Genomic DNA, 21,543 nt, shown 5'->3' with positions numbered 1-21,543 from the left:
AATTGCATTGTTCATTAAATAGTGCAATTAGCATCAACAGTGCAATTAGCATCAACAATGCAAAAAAAGAAAAAAATTCTTACTCTTTTTTTTTTAATTGTGATTTCAATGCAAAAAATATATAGGATACATAAATAGTAATTTTTTTTTCCATGAGTAAACAACTGCAAATTGTATTATAATTAAAATACAGCCACATAAATAAACAGCCTCTACGTGTTAGAAACGGAATGAAATTGACTTCCTTGCGTAAAGTAGATAAAATGTCAAATAAAGGAGGAAAGTTCGTATTCACAAGATATTAAAAAGAAAAAGAAAAGGAAAGCCACTACCTCGACCCACAGGTTTTTTTCCAATTATTAGAGGACCCAAAAATCTAGAAGGCAGTAAATGCACGCATTCATGAACCCATGAACATGAAGGAAAAAAACGGGAAATTTTTTGAAGAGTTGACTGAGACCTTTTCCTTGTCCTCGCCTGCGTAGCGGTTCCTCTCTCTCTCTCTCTCTCTGTGAAACAAACACTCCCATCTCCATGAACCACTAGACCGCCCAAGCGCGACAAATGAATAAAAAAATGTAAAAAATTGCAACGTCGCTAACTCTAAAACCGGTTTCCTGTGGACTTCTTACCCTCTTTGCATAATCACCACACCTTGTCACCCCAAAACCGACAATGAATAATAAATAAATAAATAAATAAATAAATATTCCAATTTCATTTTTGTTTCTTTCTTTTCTTTTCTTTTTTAATAATAAAAAATTACCCGTATTAAACAAGAAAATACGCTATAATTTTTCACTATATGCCCTGCACTGCAATTGAGTTTGTTTTTTTAACATATTTAAATCATGGCGGAGCCAGAGTCACCGGAGAATCGTATAGCGGCAATGGAAACTACATCTTCCTCGACGTCAGATCTCAACTTCTCTATTCGACGGAGGTCTACAGTCACGGACTCGGCTTCGACGGAAATGATGGGATCGGAGGGTTTGAAAAGTAGTGGTAAAGCATGCGATAAGGTTAAGATTGAGAATAAATCAGATATGAAATTCAATTATCGGCCATCAATGCCCGCTCATAGCGGTGTTAGAGAGAGTCCTCTTAGTTCTGATGCTATTTTTAAACAAGTATGGATTGTTTTTCTTTCTTCTTCTTAATTTGCATTTTATGGATGGATAGATTTTGTCTTTACTACAAATTTTTTTCTGCAGAGTCATGCAGGTCTCTTCAATCTCTGTATAGTAGTGCTTGTGGCTGTAAACAGCAGGCTTATCATTGAAAATTTAATCAAGGTTGTTCTTTTCCCCTTTTTTCCGTGTGAACATTCATGTTTTGTTTTGTTTTGTTTTTAGGTGGGAGAGGTGATACAGGCGTGTTCTCAGTAATTTATAATGTTAAGGGCTTATTATTATTTTATTTTTTTTGCAGTACGGTTGGTTAATCAATTCAGGATTTTGGTTTAGTTCAAAATCATTAAGAGACTGGCCCCTGTTTATGTGCTGGTAATTTCTCCCTTTTTATTCTATTTGATTGATGAAGATTGTTTTCGTTTTTTTTTTTTTTTTTTTTTTGGTTTTGACTCCGAATTTCTTCATATGTTAAGGATTTGTAATCCCTTTTAGAAATCGAATGGGATTCTTTCCCTTTTCACAAGAAATGTCTCTCTCATTATTGCTATTATTACAGTCTTAGTCTTCCAGCATTCCCTCTCGCGGCCTATCTCGTTGAGAAGTTGGCATATCGAAATTGTATATCTGAACTTGTAAGTGCTGGAAGTCTGATTATTTTGCTCGTTGCCATTAATAGAGCTGGCTTATTATAATTCCTCAAATAAATAACTTTAAGTTTAAAATTGCAGGTTGTTGTTTTCCTTCATATAATCATCACCACAGCATCACTTTTGTATCCAGTTTTAGTAATTCTCAGGTTTTTATTTATTTATTCATTTGCTTTTCCATATTCTTTTTTGTTATCTACTGCAAAATTAAGTATGGTCAACTGTTAATTTATCACACTAGGAACTTAATGGCCTATATGTGGCCCAAAGGATTTGCATATTTGCTATGGTTTCATAAGAATGAAAAATAGTACTCCACCACAAAATTGCTTCCCTCTTGAAAATTAGATATTCTAAAAAAGTTGAGTTCATGTTTAGGAAGATTTCTATAAGAATCTTGAGGTTTAGCATAGCTAGCTTTGAAAGAATTTGGTTGTCATACCAAAGAAGAATGCAAAAGGAAACACTATTGTTGGAAACACATGGCGAGGATTGAAAGATATTGATAGCTGGCTCATGACTTGCATTTTGCACAGATTGTTGTATAGTATTTTGAAACAATTGATCTGAAAAATAATACAGAACAACTGATAACAATAGAGCATTAAAATGGTCAAGGTTTTTATAGACAAGAAAAAAAAATGCATTTTAAATTGCACAAGCACAGGGGTGGGTTTATCTAACTGAAGGTGCTAAGTTCACTTTCGATTCTTCACGTCATTTTTGTAGCACTTGATACTGGATATTTTAGTTCTCTGATTAATGATATAAGAGATTGGTGGAAAATAATTTTTTAGTGAGTTTGTGGTGCATAAATTTGATTTAACAAATGAATTTTCATATTCCTGCTAGCATTCATTGAAATTGAAACAATAGCTCATGAGAGCAACATTTATCTTAAGCTAGCTCATAAGCTTTTGGGAGTTGGATCTGAAGTGTTCTTCCCTATCCCATTTATATTGCAAACAAAATAGGATGTCATCTTTGCATTTCAAAACTGATAAGAGAAGAAAACTGACCCAACCTTTTTAATAGATATCCAAAGACTAGGATCAGAAATGTTCCTCTCCTCTAAAAAATCCACCCGTAAAATCGAATTCATGAATATCTTCAGTGATCAATCTTCACATGCTATCAGTTTCCACCGTGATTCTCCTAAGGTTCTTTTTGAAAAGAGCCTTGTTGAATCTTTAAGTGATCTGTATCTTTTATTGTTGTAATCTGCGAGTTTGGGCAAGGTAAATGATTGCAAGATCCTTTAGGGATATGCTGTGTTTTGGGTGTCATAGAGCATGTTTTGATTGGGTGGGGTGGGATTCTGAAAATCTCAAAGATCATTCTTCTTACAGTAATAATTGTGGGACAGAAGTTTTCTCAGATGCCTTATAAATCACTTCTTCTGGGATGTGTGTAGCAATACCTTTAGCTAATAGTTAAGGGGGATAGAGATGATTTGGATTAGTTTTATGGTCTTTGTATTTTCAAAATCATGAATGCTTATTTTTCATGGTTGTAATCATACATTGGTGGAAAAAAGCAGTGAAAATCTTGGAAGTACCTGTGTTTTGGTAACTGAATTTACCTGAGATCGTATGAATTTCCTCATCTCCCATCCCTCAAGCATCAGAATTTTTGCAAGTTTGTAAATTATGCAGTTCTATTTCGTTGAGCCCTCTCTCTCTCCCCAATGCAAACTTTAGAATGCCAGAACTATTGTTGGGGTAATTTATTGTGCAAGCATAACACGATGAGTTCTTTGACGCCTTTTTTTCCTCTCAAAGCGGAAATGATAAGACAAATGTCTTAATAACTTTGTTCTTGTAGGGCATTATCATTCTTACTCATTAGATGTTAACAAAGACACTCAAGTAGTCTTTGGCTAAATTGTGCAGGTGTGATTCTGCTTTACTATCTGGTGGCACATTGATGCTCTTTGCTTGCATTGTGTGGTTGAAATTGGTATCTTTTGCACATACAAGCTCTGATATGAGAGCAATTGCCAAGTCAATTGATAAGGTAAATATACCTGAAAAAGCTCAGCAGGTTTGTTTACCAGGATTTTCACTCAAAAAGCTATTGTATTGTCTCCTATATAAGATTAAAAATTGAAGAATTGAGAAAATGTACTGGGAGTAACTAACAGATGTGTTATCATCACTTTTTATCTTTGTTTTTTCCTTCCACTATCACCACACATTAAATATTTCTCACTTTATCGAAGTTAATCAATCGGTTCCTCCCAGCCATTATTCACTGAGGTCCTGTTTGATTTCAGGAAAATACCCCATCCATTTCTTCGAATGCGGATAATTCTTATGATGCTAACTTTAAGAGTTTGGTCTACTTCATGGTGGCTCCCACATTATGTTACCAGGTAATGAGTCTTGTTTCTTCCACAAATATTCCGATTGCTGTTTACATTATTAGATTTTTATCAACTCTTATTTGCTCATCTTGCATTACCTCATGATATTCAATTTGTTTCCAACTATTCTGGAGGATACATGGCAATAATAAGACCTTTTTTCTTGTTACAAGAGAATAAAAGAAAAGGAACTAGGACATATATGGAGGAATGTCTCCCTGCATAAATGCAATGAGAGGACTTTGCTATAACAATTGGGTTTATTATCCTGTATATGGAACGATTGGTGCAGAGTAGTTTTTAACCCTGAATTGTGCGATATTTCTGCATTTCCTCAACCTGCTGAAAATATTTTTATGTTATCTCTGTTGTATAGGATTGACTGTGTTTTGAATGTCCTCGTTGCCTTGCTTGGCCATTGGGTGTCTCATTTTCATCAGTTTTTAAGATTTTAGGATGCATCCAAGAAGCTTTGTTTTCAGATGCATTTATGGTTATTTTTGTTTGCGTTTTTTTTCCCGGTTTCAGGAGTTCGGGTATAAAGACCTTGCTGTAGATGTGCTAAATATTGCAACCATCCTAATTATGTTAATCTTGTGCTGTTATGTTGGCAGCATATTTGCAGATACAAATGATGAGGAGGCATGATTAAGTATAGTTAAACTGCTATTCTACTATTAAGTTATTATGTTCTCATGGCAAGTTACTTTTTATAGAGAGAATTGTCAGAAACTGAGAGTAGGAATGTATGATAAAGCAAGTTAGAGAATGTCCTAGAAAGAAAGCCAAGAGGTAATAATGATGGCTCACCAGTCCCTTGGAATATCAGAAACTGAGAGTATGAATATATGATAAAGCAAGTTAGAGAATGTCCTAGAAAGAAAGCCAAGAGGTAATAATGATGGCTCACCAGTCCCTTGGAATACCAGCTAAGGAAACTTCTAGAAAGATCAGCTTTACATAACAAACAATTCTATTCCATCTCTGGATAAAAGATAGTGGGTAAAGATCCTTGAAATTTGCTCTGTTATAATCGACCAAAATTACTAACATTTAAAATAGAATCTAGCTTTTTATGTGGTCATTAATTTCCTTAAGACTAGTGTTAATGTATGGGCCTTTCTTCTGGTAATGCTCTGTTTCATGGCCCAAACTTTTATATAGCTTTTGCATTGTGTTTGTGTGGCTATAGCTTATAAATAGGACTTCTTTCTCTAGTATGTGGTTGCTATATCTTGTCCTTGTTTTTGGGTTCTCTTATTTTTGCCCTCCATGCAATGTCATTGCAGTCAAGCTATCCACGCTCTGCATCTGTTCGAAAGGGTTGGGTGGTTCGACAATTTATCAAGTTAATAATATTTACTGGATTCATGGGATTTATCATAGAACAAGTAAGTAGAACTTCACATTTAAACTAGTTCTATATGCTCTTTTGTCTTTTATGAAATAAAGGCATGCATTCATGACAATTTTGGTGGGTGTAATTCTGCAGTATATCAATCCTATTGTTCAGAACTCGCAGCACCCTTTGAAAGGAAATCTCTTGTATGCCATTGAGAGGGTCTTGAAGCTCTCGGTTCCTAATTTATATGTTTGGCTCTGCATGTTCTACTGCTTTTTCCACTTGTGGTGAGTGAACTTTTTTTTTTCTTTTCTATATTCATGGATATTTTCCCCTTTGTTGTAAAAATTATATTAACTGCCAAAAATGTTAACTAATTGTTTTATTAGTACCACAAAGCTTGTTGTTATAGCTGTAGTGAGTTCACCTTGATGGCTTCAGTGCAAATTAGTTTGTTGTGACAAATTGATTAGAGCAATAGTGTTATATTTGTGGCTTCTTTGGGTTCTCTGGATTGTAGTTGTAGCTCTATTGGACAAATTTACTTCAGCAACCCTGAACTACATTCCCTTCAAAATATTTCTGTTATAAATTTTTCTCCTAACAAGTAACAACTTAAATTTTTAACTGTTTGCAGATTCCTTTGTAATAAGAGCAATTTTTTGAAAGTTTCTTATTAGTTTGTTTAATGCATAATTTTTATTTCCTAGCATGATTTCTGAAGTTATGGCATATTTCTGGAAATTTATGCTAGATTTCTTCCATCTCATAAAGGGTGAACTTTAGGACAAGGTTCATCTCTTTGGTTTTAGTTAAATACTGTTTTGCACTTGTAGGTTAAATATACTTGCCGAGCTCCTTCGCTTTGGTGATCGGGAGTTCTACAAGGATTGGTGGAATGCAAGAACTGTTGAAGAGGTAAGAACTCCTTTTCTGGAAGTTTTTGCTTCATGTTGTATCTATCAACAATCCTTTGCTGATTTTCTTTCCATTTCAAATTTGTTTCTGGAATTGTGGCTTTGATCAGTACTGGAGAATGTGGAATATGGTATGTTTCTATACTTCAACTCTTTAATTTATATCAGATTATGGAGACATGTTTTTACTGGTAATGAATTTCTTTTGTAAAATGAATAATTCCATGGAAAATTAATTCCAGGAAAAAAAAATGAAATTTTATGACCGTGGAAAATGAGGATAAAAATATTTTCCAGTGCTTATTGTGCACTGAAAATGACTTTCTTTTCTTTGTTATCCATTTTTCATAATAAACTTTTGGGCAAAACATACAGGCTGAATCTATGTTATGGACCAATATGGTCAAGCACGAAATGTTTTGTGTTTCAGCAGTTGTGTACCAAAATTTATTCTTGTTTTAGATATATAACATGAATGGTGTGGAACTCTTACACATACTACCTTAGAAGTTACCATAACGTTTTAATTAATTCAAGAGCCTTGAGAGGAAAAATGTTATTTCCATTTTAAAGAGAAAATGTAAAATGTAAAGGAGCTATGGAATTGGAAAATATCTATATGAGTTATTTTTTTGTAGTTGCGTAGATGGCTATTAGATCATGAAGGGGGAAAAGATGCTATATCTATTTATTTGATTCTGGGCCATGGTTACCATGTGTCTTTTGAATGTAGTTGTGAGTTAATGCTATGACTGAACAACAAGGGATGTCTATTAGTTGCAAATTGTTATATACAATGAAAGTTGTGTCATCATAAAGATATTAGATCGAAAGTCTTCAATTCTATTTAATCTTTAATCCGTGTTGGAGGAAATATTTTATTTGTTGCTGCAGTTGTCAGCAAGACCATGGTAATCAATTCTTATTGTAATACTGTAGTTATTATAATGAAAAGATGTGCTGCTTACAGAAGCAAACACACACACAGTCTGGCTGGCCAAGCATATCTCTAATTGAATCCTCATTTTTTACAGCCAGTTCATAAGTGGATGGTTCGCCATATCTATTTTCCATGTTTACGGAATAAAATACCAAAGGTAACTTCCCTTTCTCTCTGTGGACTGTAACCAATACTTTCTTTGTTGGAAAGTATATGAAAATTTCTTTTTTTTTACTGTATTTGTTTCTCTGCATATGTCATGATAAATTTTCCATTTCATGTTTGATGATGTTATAAAGTGACCCATGGATTGCAAGACATGTTACAATTTGGTTTATCTTGCAATTCTTTCTTTATTGAACCTTCTTTCCAACATTCTTTTTATTCTTTCTGCTAATTCCAAAAGGAAAAAAAACAGGTCAGAATAACAAATATAGAAACTTTAAACCTCTAATTATGATAATTGTTGACCATAGCTTTTGGAAGAAAGATGATGCACAGAATATGAAGGGGGTTATCCTAATGTTTATCACATTTTCCTTATTCTTTATTTTATCTAAAAAATCTCACACTTAAATGTAAAGTAGTACTTCAACTTAGAAAAATATCATATAAAAACTGGACATCCAAACATGGTTATATCAACAGGTTTGGGTATCGGCACCCAGGTTCTCATATACCTGTTTCATACCTTGATGGTTTGAACCCCATATCATTCCCATATGCTACAAGTGTGATAATCAGTTATGGATTAGTCAGGTGCTCGATGGATAGGGAAAATTGCTATTCCTACCTTTGTCATTGTGCTTTAAGTTGGTTCTTTTGTGCTTCAGGTCTATATTCTTATACTTCAGGTCTAGTGCTTTCAGGTTTCTTGAATTCGGTTCTGTACTGCTCCAAGAGCATAACTTTGTGCATGAACTCCAATTCAAGACTTTTGTGTTGTGGCTCCATATCTACCCAGTCCCACCCCCCCCCCCCCCAAACATCTCTTCCAAGTTCAAATGAAATTTCAAGTCAAGGGCCTATAAGTTACCTTGATTCTTCTAGATGAGGTCCATCTTATGTAAATGTATCTAAGATTGATGTGATGCACAAAAGAGATTTGAAGATGAATTAATAAGCTAAGAAGAGAGAGAGAGAAGAAAAAAAAAAGGGAGCTAAGATGAATTAATAAGCTAAGTTACCTTGATTCTTCTAGAAGAAAATGCTGAAGAGAAAGAATGGGGGTTGAAAAAAACTGCAACTTTGCAATTTTTATTCAATTCATCAACTGTCTAACGCTTAGAAAATTAGGAGATAAATGCTAAAACCCTAACTAGAACAAGCAATTGGGTTTATAGCCCAATAATAATTAAATCAAGCCCAATAAATAAAGCCTAATTAATACTTCTCAACTAAATTTCAAATAAATTAAACCAAAACGTAAGCTAAAGCCCAATCTTTTAATGGTTTGGGATACCCTTCATCATCTATGATCATAAGAGTACATAAATAATGTCTTGGGTCCGGTGTCCCAACTATGATACCTGAATATCTGGATTTTATTTGTAGTTTTGTAACTTTGATGATATCCATCAATGATGTGGATACATCTGTGCTTTATTTTCTTTTGATACTTTTGTAACTTAAGAGCCGTTGTAGTCTGCAACAGTTTATTTTCTTCTTAATGACATTGACATTACATGATGTAAGCTTGCTCTTCTTTTTAATGGCTTTAACATCATGGCCATTATTGTGAGTCATTTTTGCATGTTTATATTTGAATAACAGTGTAGGCCACTCTTGGGGCACATTATTGAATGGCTGCCTGTTATTAACTAAGCGTTTCCATGTGATTCTATATACTGTTAGCCAAAATCTCTATTTGCGATACTCTATTGGCTGCTACTCACAATTATCCTTTTTTTTCCCCATTATCATTGCAGTGGGCAGCCTTACTTATTTCCTTCTTTGTCTCAGCTGTATTTCATGAGGTATTATTGGTTTGACATTTTATTTTTGTTATTTGATGACTTTTCCTTTTAACTAATTTATCTCATAGTTGGTCTTGTGGTTGCATAGAGAATTGAATTCTCATGTATTTATTTTTTGGTTATAGAAGAGTATCATTTCTAGGAAGCATCAACCATGATATGTATATATGATATGATACTAATACTTTATTACTTCAAATTTCTGGAATTTTAGGATATGATAGGTCATGGATACTTTCATTAAAAAATAATTTTATAATGTACTTTCTCATATTTATTCAAAATAATTATTCAAATTAAATAAAAATATATTTAAAATATGAGAAAAATTAATTTGTTTGAATAATACCAATAGTGACAGTTAAGATAGCATATCACATTTGTCATTTTATTTTATCCATTAAAATAAAACAAAATTGGAAGCTTTGTGGATTGATAGAAGCAAACTATAGCTATTTGTAAGGTTTTTTTTTTTTTTTTTTTTTTTGTACTATTTCACATAGCTTGTAAATCAGTAAACTTGCTCAACTCTTTGTAATCCGCTATCTTCAATTCCTCCCCCTTTTGCAACCAACAGCCAACAAGCAATGCATGAAGCACAATACCATTTTTTATTTTTAGCTGTTCCGTGTCATATTCTTCTTGACTATTCTCTGCATTTATTCAAAAAATTTGTTCTGCCTTTTATCACACAAGCAAGCACATAAAAAGAAAAGCCTCAATTATTTTTAATAGAATTGATGATTAGCAGCACTGAAATAAATCATTTCATTGAAACTAAATTTCCTAGAACTAAAGCACACCCATGAACAATTGAACATACCTTGAGTCCTCCTTTTACATGTAAGAACTTTTGCATCATAAGAAGAATGGTTGAATCCCCTTCCCTTTGTCATCATAAAAACATTGAATTGGCAGAAACTCTCATTACATTTGCACAAGAAAACAAAGGAGCAATGTTTCATGCAAGTCAAGAAGATGCTTGAATGAGCTACGGAGGACTGAATAATGAATGATACTTGGAAATTAAATACAATGAATTGAAACTACTTCTAGTAGATATTATATGACCATATCTGTCAAATTTACCTCTTAGGATTCCTTATTTCAATTCTAGATCTCAAATTTGACACCAGAAAACTTGAAAATGTTTATTGATTTGTGAAATAAAAACCACCGAGATGGAGGAGAGATTTTCATTCAAACTTGGGGTGACATTAAAATTAAGGTTTCTCTTAGGGATTTGAAAAACTATAACAACAAAAAATAATAGGGGGTTTGTCCTAAATTCGAAATACACGAGATTAAACATAAGTAATTGTAATGTTATTTGGATTTTCAAAGAAAAAAAAATTGATTAGGGTTAGGCTTTCTCTCACCGATTTTTTTCTGCTCTTTTTCTGATTTCAATCTCAGTCAAATTTTCAAAAGGATCTTCTACACATTTGATTGATGATTTTGGTTTCAATTTTACTCAGATTCTCATTTAATTTGGGTTAGGTTTAGGCTTGTTTGCTTCTCTGATATTGATGAGAGAAACAAAATGGTTCAGAGAGGGAGATTTTGTCAGGAAAATTTTTGGGTGAAATGCTTTGCTGCAACATGTGAATTTTTTATTTTTTTTTTGTATCAGGCTACTTTTTTCTTTTTAGATTTCCACGAACAGAACCACAAACATCGTTTGATGAAGGAGTAAAATGTAATATATGGGAAATTATAGTACAAAGTGTTACCACACTCAAACCAAAAGGTGATTAACGTAATTTACTGTGATATTTGGTTTTCATTGATTTTGGATTTGGCAAGTATCTGATATGAATTGGGGAGTACCGGAACAAGTATAGTATTGAATACTATACTTGTTGCAATACATGAGGCATTTTGAAATATCTGTTCTTCCCTATTCAGCGATTCAGCAACTCATACAGACACCTGATGTGAAACCAAGGATTGTGTTTAGGGATTCATCACTCCTTTTCTTTTCAGTCTTGATGGCTAGAGTGATTTTATGTTGAACTTATTTGGGTTAATTGCAACTATTGAAAGTTCGACTTTGAACGAGATGAACTTGACATGAGTGACAAATTGCATGAGGATTGTGACAACATGATGAAAAGATCTGTCTTCATATGTGAACTATACAGTGTCTGGAATTTGCTTTATGTTATCTCAATGGTACAAATAATGGTAGGTTCAAATAGGGAAGAGATAAAACGAAATGTGAACAAATTACAGAATAACTGATGTATGGCAGTAGAAGCAAAGAAACCGATTGTCCTAAAGTAAGTAGGAAATTAAAATCCTGATAAAATATTACCTTTTAATAAAAATAATAACAAAGTCCTAAAATTCTATCTAAATAATAATAGAACTCTAAACGCACTTAAGTAAACTTTACTGTTCCCATATTTTATCAGCAGCTGGCAGGGTTGACACTTATGTGATGGTCTTTTATTGGAATCAAAATTATAGGACATGAAAGGAGAAAATTATCAGAAATAATTTTAAAAACCTGTCGCTTTGAAATAAACAAGTGTAGGCTATATTCCTTTGTTGTGCTGTAAAATGTTAAATTTGCTGGTGACAAAAGATGGTTCCTATTGCAATTAATGCTACTGATGTGGGTTGAACTGTTACCTTGTTAACATTTCATAGAAAATATAGCTGTAGTCAAGGTGGGAAATATATTCATGTAGCGGATCCAACTTGATTGGGATAAGAATGTAGTTGTTGCAGATGTACTCATACCTGATTTGTCTCGCTTAGGAATGTAGTGATTCCAATTTAGCGATAGATTAATACCTCAGCTTTAATAGTAATTGCTTGCTTTAGAATCTTGAAATGGTGCACCTTTGGCTCAATATAATAATTTCAGTTACACTGATGTACTTATGTGGCATTTGTTATTAACTATGCAGTTGTGTATTGCTGTTCCTTGCCACATGTTCAAGCTCTGGGCATTTATTGGAATTATGTTTCAGGTAAGATAGTTCTGACTACTGACTGCCAGAAGTTTGTTTATCTGACTGTTTTAAAATCAGTTATCTGCTTGCTCCCCACCCCCTAAAAGAAGAAAAGGAAGACAGAAAAGTAATCATCTCAAGTGTGCTGGATTACCTAATGCAATACATGGTTTCCTTTTCTCGTTTGGATCAGGTCCCCTTAGTGGTGATCACAAAATTCCTTCAAAATAAGTTCAAAAGCTCAATGGTATGTCTATTTTTTCATCTCATTATAGAAAGCATATTTTAGTGCGCGCATATATCTTGTCAGTGTCAAGTTCCATGAAACAATCATCCATATGGAAAGCGAAACAGGTTAAAATCTGGAACATACATTTGATATAGCAGACTTCCAATTCTGCTATATTCCATCTTAAAGTCTTTTTGAGGTTCTTGCTAGCATGTTCATGGACCGAGGTGGTAGTATATTGCTATGGAGTAAAAGAAAAAGCGAACTCCAATAATTAATTGTTCAGTAATCTATTCTAGTCTTCTAGTCCATGACAGAACATTACTCGTTTCATGACAGGTGGGCAATATGATCTTCTGGTTATTTTTCAGCATTCTTGGTCAGCCTATGTGTGTGCTTCTATATTACCATGACTTGATGAATCGGAAAGGGAAAACTGAATGAAGATGACAAATGCGGTATGGTAGAGATCATCAAGATGAACAAATTGCACGGTTATGATAGTAGAGCAGGCATTAGGTGTGCCTTTTCTTGTGTATTCTGCAGGAGAAATTGACTCGGTTTTGTTGAGTCGAGAGATGGTCTCTTCAGGACTTTTATTTTCATGTTTCTCAATTGATGTGCAACCAATTTTGGAAGTACAAGCACTGGCAATTAAAATGCCAATGCAACAGTGGATCTGTTGTGTTGGTTAATCATTTCCAGAAAATTGTATATGTTTCTTGTTCCATCTTTTGCTTCGAAAGGAAATAAAAAAAGAAGAAAATTTCTTGCCTTCCCAGTTATTATTCATCATAGTAATTACCTGTAAATGGTACAGGTTCTTCTCCCTTTCTTCAATGGCAATAACATGGTATTTGATAGTGTGATGGGGGATATACTTCAAAATATAATTTATTCGGGGTATATTAAAATAATATATTTTTTATTTTTTTTTAAAATTAAATTTTACACAAGCACAAGAAATAAATGGTACTAGTACTTATCCATTCCTTTTTCTTTTTTGATTGGATCGGTTGTTCGTTAATAGTTTTAATAGTTTGGTTTCACAAAATTGAATTAATATTTTTTCCATTCATATAATGTTTTTGTGTGCGTGTCCTTTTTGCTTTCTATTAAGTAATTATAGTTTAGTTTTGTAAAATTGATATTTGATAAACTAAAAAATAGTATGATTTCAACACATGATGCAAAGTGAAATGAAAGAAATATTAAAAAAAATTGATGGAAATGCAAAATAGATCAAACTTCTTTTTTTTAAGCTGTTAGCATCCATCGTTTTCTTTTTTTATTGGAACTTTTTGCTTCTCATTTAATAATCATTGTAGATCCGTTTTGCCAAATTGATGCTTAGTAAATTATGAAATGGTGTTTGAAATAATAAATACGAGAGATAATGCTAGATAAAAAAAATATTAAATAAAAAAAAAAAAATAGAAATACTACATAGAAGAAAGACAATCCATTATGGTTGCAATAGTTATCCGTAATACTTTTATCTTTTTAATATATTTTTTCACATGATTTTTCCTCCAATTTAATACTTTCACATTAAGTTTACTTGAGATTGAGTTTAATGTCTTTGTTTCACTTGGCTTTATATAAATTTCTTGATATTAAGAATAAGTTTCAACATTAAGTTAATATTCAATTTGAAAAAAAATATTATTGATTCAAACCAATTAAAACTTTTTGGGCCTAATTTTTAATTGAAACAAATATTCAATTTTTTTTTATATAAATAAAATCTTTGACTTAATTTCATGTCTTAATCTTTGGTTAGAATCAACATATTTATTATCATTTATTTGCACTTATAATTCTTGATTTATTTAATCAAATATTTGTATAAACTTTTCAGTTTGCAAATAATTTTTTTCTGGTAAAAACAACGTTAATAATGCCTGTTGAGGAAAAAAATTGTTCCATTCCATAGTGTAGTGCGAAAAATAAAACTATTTCTTGTAAAGTCATTTGAGTAATTATACTAACTGGAAAACTAGGAAGAAAAATACGCAACGCTTGAAGATTAACTTGCATGATGAATGCAATATGTGCTGATAAATATAAATTACATGGTGAATATATATTTGAAAAAGCAAGGTGGATAATTTATAATTAAATAATAAATATTAGTTTAGATTTATAATCATTGAATAACTATTTTTTAATGTATATCTACCATAAATAAATAGAAATCGAAGCATCTACATGTATTTTTCTTCTATATTTTCAATCCTAGTTATTTTGTGTATATTTTTGCTCATGATATTGACCATCACCTTTTCTCCTATCCTTTTGTTATTATGTTATTGTATGTTTTGTATAAATTCAAAATAAAATAAAATCATCAACAAAGAAAGTAAAGATAGACCTCGAAACATAAAGTATTTTACGTCATACAAAGTAAGAAAAACAAATTTCTATCTAGAAAAAAAAAAAAATCTAAACCACGTGATCTTAGAAAAGATAAACAATTCCAACTTGAACGTATGAAACCTACAACTAGTTTATACTATGTTGTAATTTGTGGTTTACAAGCGAATGCCAGAGTGGAGTGGAGCAGAGCACAATTATGGTTAGGATTTCTTGGATGGTTAGGTTTTCTTAGGAGGTTTAAGGTTTGCTATAAATACATACTATGTAACCCTATTTTGACATAGTAAAAAATAAAAGCTCCTCGCTCTTGTGGATGTAGACACATTGTTGAACCATGTTAAATTTTGTATTGAGCAATATGAGGAGGTAATGCTTGATGTAGTCTTAATTGAATAACCATGTTAAACCACTTGTCAAGCATATGAGCCAATCTATGAGTTGCTATATAAAAAACATGTAATGCATGAGAGTGAGCTAGCTAAAGTAAAAGCAAAAGGAGAAGCTGTTAAGAATTCCCAAACTAAGAAGGTTGAATTGTTGAAGAGAAAGCTCGATAAAGAAAAAATTAACATAAAACATTTGGAGGAAAAGAACGGGTTGCTGGAACACCACAATTAGATGATTGATACCAACAACAATCAACTGAACAGAAGCAATATGTTGCTCTCAAAAAAGATAAGCAAAATGGGCGAGTAGATCAAACGAGCTTTTGTTTATGCTAGAAGGATTTGTCTCAATACTTGGCAAATAGGGAGAGATCTTCATCGATATCAACAAAATATAACTGAGACTGATGCTTTTCTTAGAGATATAGGAAATAAAGGCTTTGCTTCCTCCCTTGTAAATGATGATGAATGAATGTAAAAGCTGTCATTGAATATTAATGAAAAGGGCATGGACCCAACCTTTTGAACACCATATTGTACTAGTGAGTATAAATTTACTAAGCATTGACTTAGGTGAAAATTCCTCGATTGTTATAATAGAATAAAAAATCTCGCCCAAATGGCGACCATATATCAGTTTGAAAATTTGTCTAACCCACATCTAAACATGCATCATCATGCATAACTATGTATCTATGTGCATTTGTATTCATGAATCTTGGAATATGCCCAAACATGCATCATAATGCATAACTACGTATCTATGTGCATTTGTATTCATGAATCTTGGAATATGCCCAAACATGCATTCAAAATATAGACCCCCTTGACAAGGTCTACAATGCAAGGCTTTGCAAAAAGATGAAAAATGAAGAAAGGGCTTACAACCAGAAAGAGTTGGACGATGTAAAAAATAACATGGCTTGGATGACTAGTGTAAATCCTGAAAAAAAAAATCAAGGTTGAATTAAATTAAAGGAAATAAATTAAACTAGAAAGAAGTGGGGGCAAAACGAATACACTTAAAGAAAATGGGGCCTAAATACAAATAAGAATAATTATAAAGCATAAGTACTCCTCTTCTCACCAAAAACAGATTTGCAGATAACGCGAAGAAAGAAAAGAGGGAGTTTTTATATTCATTTTTACAAATCAAGATAGAAAAACCAAAATTTCAAAAAATCCCATCCAAGATTAAGTGTCATAAGTAGAATAAACACTGGTGGGAAATGGATTAACAAGAAGAGAAGAGGGGAGGGCTGGCTGTCATTAGAAAGAAAAGGAGGAATCGAAACTTTGATTCGTACCGGGTAAGGTATTTTAAACCTGCTCTTATGAGTCATTTCAAGTTGATTATGAATTGATGCCTAGATGTTAATTTATAAATTTTAGTTCTTAGACTTGAATTGAAGAAAAAGTATGAGTTTCTAAATTAAAGAACTTCATGTGTTATGTGTAAATGAAAAGGTTGACGAATCTGGACAGTTTCGTCTCTCCAGATTCGTCTCTTGACTTTCAGAGAGATTTTGGGTAGGAGGATGAAGGAATTAGGATCAGATTCCTCATAGAAATTATAGTTTTGAATGTTGGCTAACTAATGAAATTGGTCTTGCTCAATTTGGAGTTATAGAACTCCAACTATAGGTCACCAACCGAGACTGGGTCATGATAGAACCTATAGGGTAGTAGGTTTGGTTCGTTGATGAGAAATTTTGACTGTCTTAGAGGCAGAACTAGGTTCTCTTTCCTTCAGAGAACTTGTAGCCTTATGTCTTGGTTTTCCAACAAGAAGAATCTCGCTCGAATTGGATTCTATAACTCTAGATATAGTTAAAAATATGAGAAGAGGTTGGACAATAACAGTTCAATGTCTAGATAGTAACAGTTCAAAAACGAGACAGTAATAGTTCAAAAACGAGACAGTAATAGTTCAAAAATGAGACACTGACAGTTCAATGTCTAGATAGTAACAGTTGGACAGTAATAGTTCAATGTCTAGACAGTAACAGTTCAAAAACGAGACAGTTATAGTTCAAAAAATGAGACAGTGACAGTTGGACAGTGACAATTCAATATCTAGACAGTAACAATTCAAAAACAAGACAGTAACAGTTCGGGATTTAAGCAGAAATAGTTCAAATATATATATATATATAAAAGAAATGATAACTGTGGTTGCACAAAGAATGACAATATTAATGGGTGAAATAAAAAAAAAACATAAAATATTAAAAAATAACTGAAAGAAAGACTTATTGGTTGTTGATATGTTTATAATAAAAACATATCCTTGAGTGAAGAGAATTTATGAGATAAATCTATGAATTGCAGGAGGGACCACAAGCGTGATGCAAAATCTATGAATTGCAGGAGGGACCACAAGCGTGATGCAACAACAACAACAACAACAACAGGGGAGTACAAGTAGAGCTTCTATTGCAGGTAGGTGAATTGCACCTATACTTCCTAGTTAATTCCATGATTTATTTATATTACTAATGTGAAATGTGAATTACTGAATGTATGAGTATTCAAGATGAAAAGTTATGTGAATTGCCAAATGATGAAATTATCACTAACAAAGGAAATATGAGAAGTGCGATTTGAGGCGTAAACTAACATATATTTAGTGTAAAATCTTGATAAAATGCACTTTTAAGTACTAATCACACCTCCCCCAACTAGCTTATTACTAGTACCTAGTAATCAAAGCGTTAAAATAGAAAAACAATTTGCAAATTCCACAAAGTAAGGCATTCATCATTCAACTTCCATTAATCTATCCAGATAAAAAAACTTTCATTAAATTCATATATCTGCTCAATACTTCTTAAACAAGATGTTAATAAAACTTTCTTTTGTGCTCAAAATATTAACATATAGTTATGGGGCTTTACTTAGAAGAAAACAAATTTTTTGTTCTAATGTTTAAGATTAACTTCGTTGGGTTGATATTATTATCTCTTTTTTTTCTTTTTTCTTTTTTTAATACATATAACTTAAAACGCAATGCATCTTTAACCCATGTAACGAGCTTTTGGCTAATGACTCCCAGACTAGTTAGTTTTAGGGAATTAGGTGATGAGACACCTTTACGAGCTTAGTAACTCGAGTTGTAGATACTGATACGTAGATAATGCAATGTTTGATTCCCTTAAGCTTTTCTCCTCAACCCATGTAACAAGCGTTGTGCCAATAGCTCCAGGTCAGTTGACTTTAAGGTATTAGGTGTTAAAACACCCCTTTGGGCTTAATTGCTTAGGTTAGAGAGGCTATAAAACCAAATTTATCTACGTTTTTATTATCATCTTTTTTTTTTTGGCAAATTATATATTATCCATTTCCTTTAGTTGGTACCCTTAACAAAATAATATAAATAATGTAATAATCCAATCTGCAACTCATAATTATATGTTAAAGTTCGTGTATGAAAATGAAGGTTTAAAAATACTTGTTAAATGAGTATATGAGTAGAATTAAGTGATAACAATGCGAGAGTTTGTAAACTTGAATATTTCAAGAAGTATTCTGATAGACCTTGTTAAGAATGTTTACTAAAATGCGTCTCAAGAGTCAAAAGAACTCCTTTACTCTGTCATCCTAGTAACAATAGTTTTGCAAATGGTTTATGAAATATAAAACACAATTAGTTAATTTTATTTTATTTTGAAAATATCAATTACTACCCCTCCCTCCCAACCAAAACGAAACTTTGTCCTCAATGTCCTAAGGTAGAAAGATAAAGATAGAATATAGAAGACATCACCTGAAACAACGAATATTGACAATCATGAAACACACTTAAATAAATATAAGAAATAACAAAATAAAATAATATGGTATTAATAAAACCAAAAGACACAAGGTTTCATAAACGAAGGCTCAAATCTAATCTAAGCTTTTAAAGGCTTTCCTTAGTTGACCAATTTAGACGAATCATGCAGGGATCAATGGTAGGGATGAAATATTATAGTTGGTCAATTAATTGTTCAGCAGTAGCAGCAGAGATTATGATTTGTCATGCCGAAGATGTTAGAAATTGTTGTTCCACAACTTGGTCAAGAAAAGACAATAAATTATCATAAAAACCATTAACATTTAACATACTTATGGGTTTATCGTGAATGTGCAGTTGGGCCCAAGAGAAAATATGAAAGATCTCTTTCAATGTGCCCAGACCACCTGGTAAGGCAATGAAGGCATCAACATGGTTAAACATTGCATTCATTCGATCATACATTATGGAGACCTATAGTTCCTCTCCAATTGTTTTTCCAATGATGTCTCGTTTTGCTAAAGCTTTAGGGACGACCCACAAAACTTGACTGTCTCCTAAGAATGTAGTTGTTAACACACTGCCTATTAACCCAAGGTTGCCTCCCCCATATACTAAATGAATCTTTCTCTCAGTTAGTATCCGACCAAGATGATTTGCAGATTCTATAAACTCCTTTTCTTTCCCAGGACTGGATCCACAAAAAACACAAATATTTTTTATTTTCAGAGTCGAGGATCCTATCATTTCAAGACCTGTCTATGCTTGTAGAATGTATGGGTTGAGTAGAAATGAAGGGAAGAAGAAGAAGGTTTTATAGATGAGAAAAAGAAAATGCAATCTTATCACCTATATGGAAGCCAACTGGAGACTCTCTCTCTCTTTCTTTCCTTTTTTTTTTTTTTGAAAAAGCATGTGCGTGTATAGGTAATTGTGATTGTGGCTCACATATTGCCTTGGTTTTACATCTAACAACGGCTTAAACGCCCTCTATGGGTCGGGGATAGACTTCCCATCCAGTGTTCTTAAAAACTGGCAAACAAGGTCTTTTTTTAGTCAGATTTCCAAGACTATGATGAACATGTTTTTTATGAAAATGGGGCCATAAATCATGAATTGCACGATGCATATCTCCTCTATAATGAGACTTAAGAGTCAATAGAAGATTATCTAAAGACTCTCTATGTTTTGAAATAAATCCCACCTTTGACAATTTTCACAGGTTTTGCAGAATGTATATGAGTCCTTGAACATGGTGGGCCAGTAAAATCCACTTTGTAAGTTTTTTGAAATTGTCTTTTTTTACTAGAAATGATCCTCACATACCTTAAAGTGACAAAATTTAATGACACTACTTACCTCATTTTCGGGAATGCATTTTTGAAATATTTCATCAAGGCAATATTTGAATAAGTAAGGGTTATCCCAATAAAAGTTTTGCACTTCGCTCAAAAACTTTCTTTTGTCTTGGTTATCCAAATGAGCTGGCAAAAATCCTAAAGCAAGAAAATTGCTATTTTTAGCAAACCAAAGCATTGAACTAAGAGAACGTAAAGATTCATCAGGAAAGTAATCATCGATTAGTGTGATATTGGACGTTAAATCTATTGTCAATTTTGACAAATAATCCCCGACAATATTTTCGGTGCCTTTTTCATCCTCGATTAATTCCTTTTTGGTCATGGCATGAGAAAATAGAAGTGCTAGTAGGGAACCAGTTTTTTCTTTGTAATGTTCAGATTCAACCCCTTCCTTATCCTCAGAGATTAACTCATCATCTTTCTCATAAAGTTCAAGAGTGGGTTTTTCAATAACCTTACCACTGCGAAGAGTGATGACTAATTTGACTTGATTCATATGTTGGCTTCCGGAACTACATGCATTTGCATTGTATTGCCCCTCTGGATTTTTTTGTGGTTGAGATGGAAACTTACCTTTCTCTTGAAAACTGAGAGCATATGTGAATTTTACAAGGACATCTTTAAAATCTATCATGTTTTGAGCAAGTTGAGTGTTAATTGTCTCTTGCTTTGCAATGAATGTATGCAATGTTTAGGTGGAGCATAACGAGGTGCATATCTAAAAGAATTTTTGAAATTATGGTGTGCTTGAAATGATGGCTGTGAAGTTTGTGCATTATTGTTATCACTCTTCCAACTAAAATTTTGATGATTTCTCCAACTAGAGTTGTATGTTTGTGAGTATGGGTTATGATTGGGCCTTTGGAAACTATTTAAAGCACGGGCTTGTTCATAGAGGCATTCCTTGAAAGAAGGCAAATTTAGACAATCATTGATTGAATGTTCATTAGTTTCACAGATTTGACACACAATGCTTTGAATAGATTTCTTGGATATAAACATTGAAATCCATATTGAGTTTATATTATACCTATTCTAACACCATTAGTGAAACCTATTCACCTTGACATAATAAACTTAGCTAAACATAATGAAGAAGAGAAACATAAATAAACAACATAAGAACATAA

General features: G+C 32.6%; 1 protein-coding gene across 1 annotated transcript; it reads left to right on the top strand.

The window, feature by feature from the left end:
* Positions 1–478: 478 nt before the first annotated feature.
* LOC118056693 (diacylglycerol O-acyltransferase 1) lies at positions 479–13,288 on the top strand. The gene is made up of 16 exons (XM_035068993.2): positions 479–1,130; positions 1,215–1,295; positions 1,432–1,505; positions 1,690–1,765; positions 1,862–1,929; positions 3,673–3,796; positions 4,056–4,154; positions 5,435–5,536; positions 5,638–5,774; positions 6,324–6,405; positions 6,515–6,535; positions 7,439–7,501; positions 9,273–9,320; positions 12,239–12,301; positions 12,477–12,530; positions 12,852–13,288. Exons 1-16 carry the CDS (start codon positions 852–854, stop codon positions 12,954–12,956), a joined length of 1,476 nt encoding a protein of 491 aa, XP_034924884.1. The 5' UTR covers positions 479–851; the 3' UTR covers positions 12,957–13,288.
* Positions 13,289–21,543: the final 8,255 nt, after the last annotated feature.

This window comes from Populus alba, chromosome 18, assembly GCF_005239225.2.
Source record: "Populus alba chromosome 18, ASM523922v2, whole genome shotgun sequence".
NCBI lineage: Eukaryota > Viridiplantae > Streptophyta > Magnoliopsida > Malpighiales > Salicaceae > Populus > Populus alba.
Note: the sequence above shows the minus strand (reverse complement) of the source record. Positions and strands in the feature narration are given on the sequence as shown.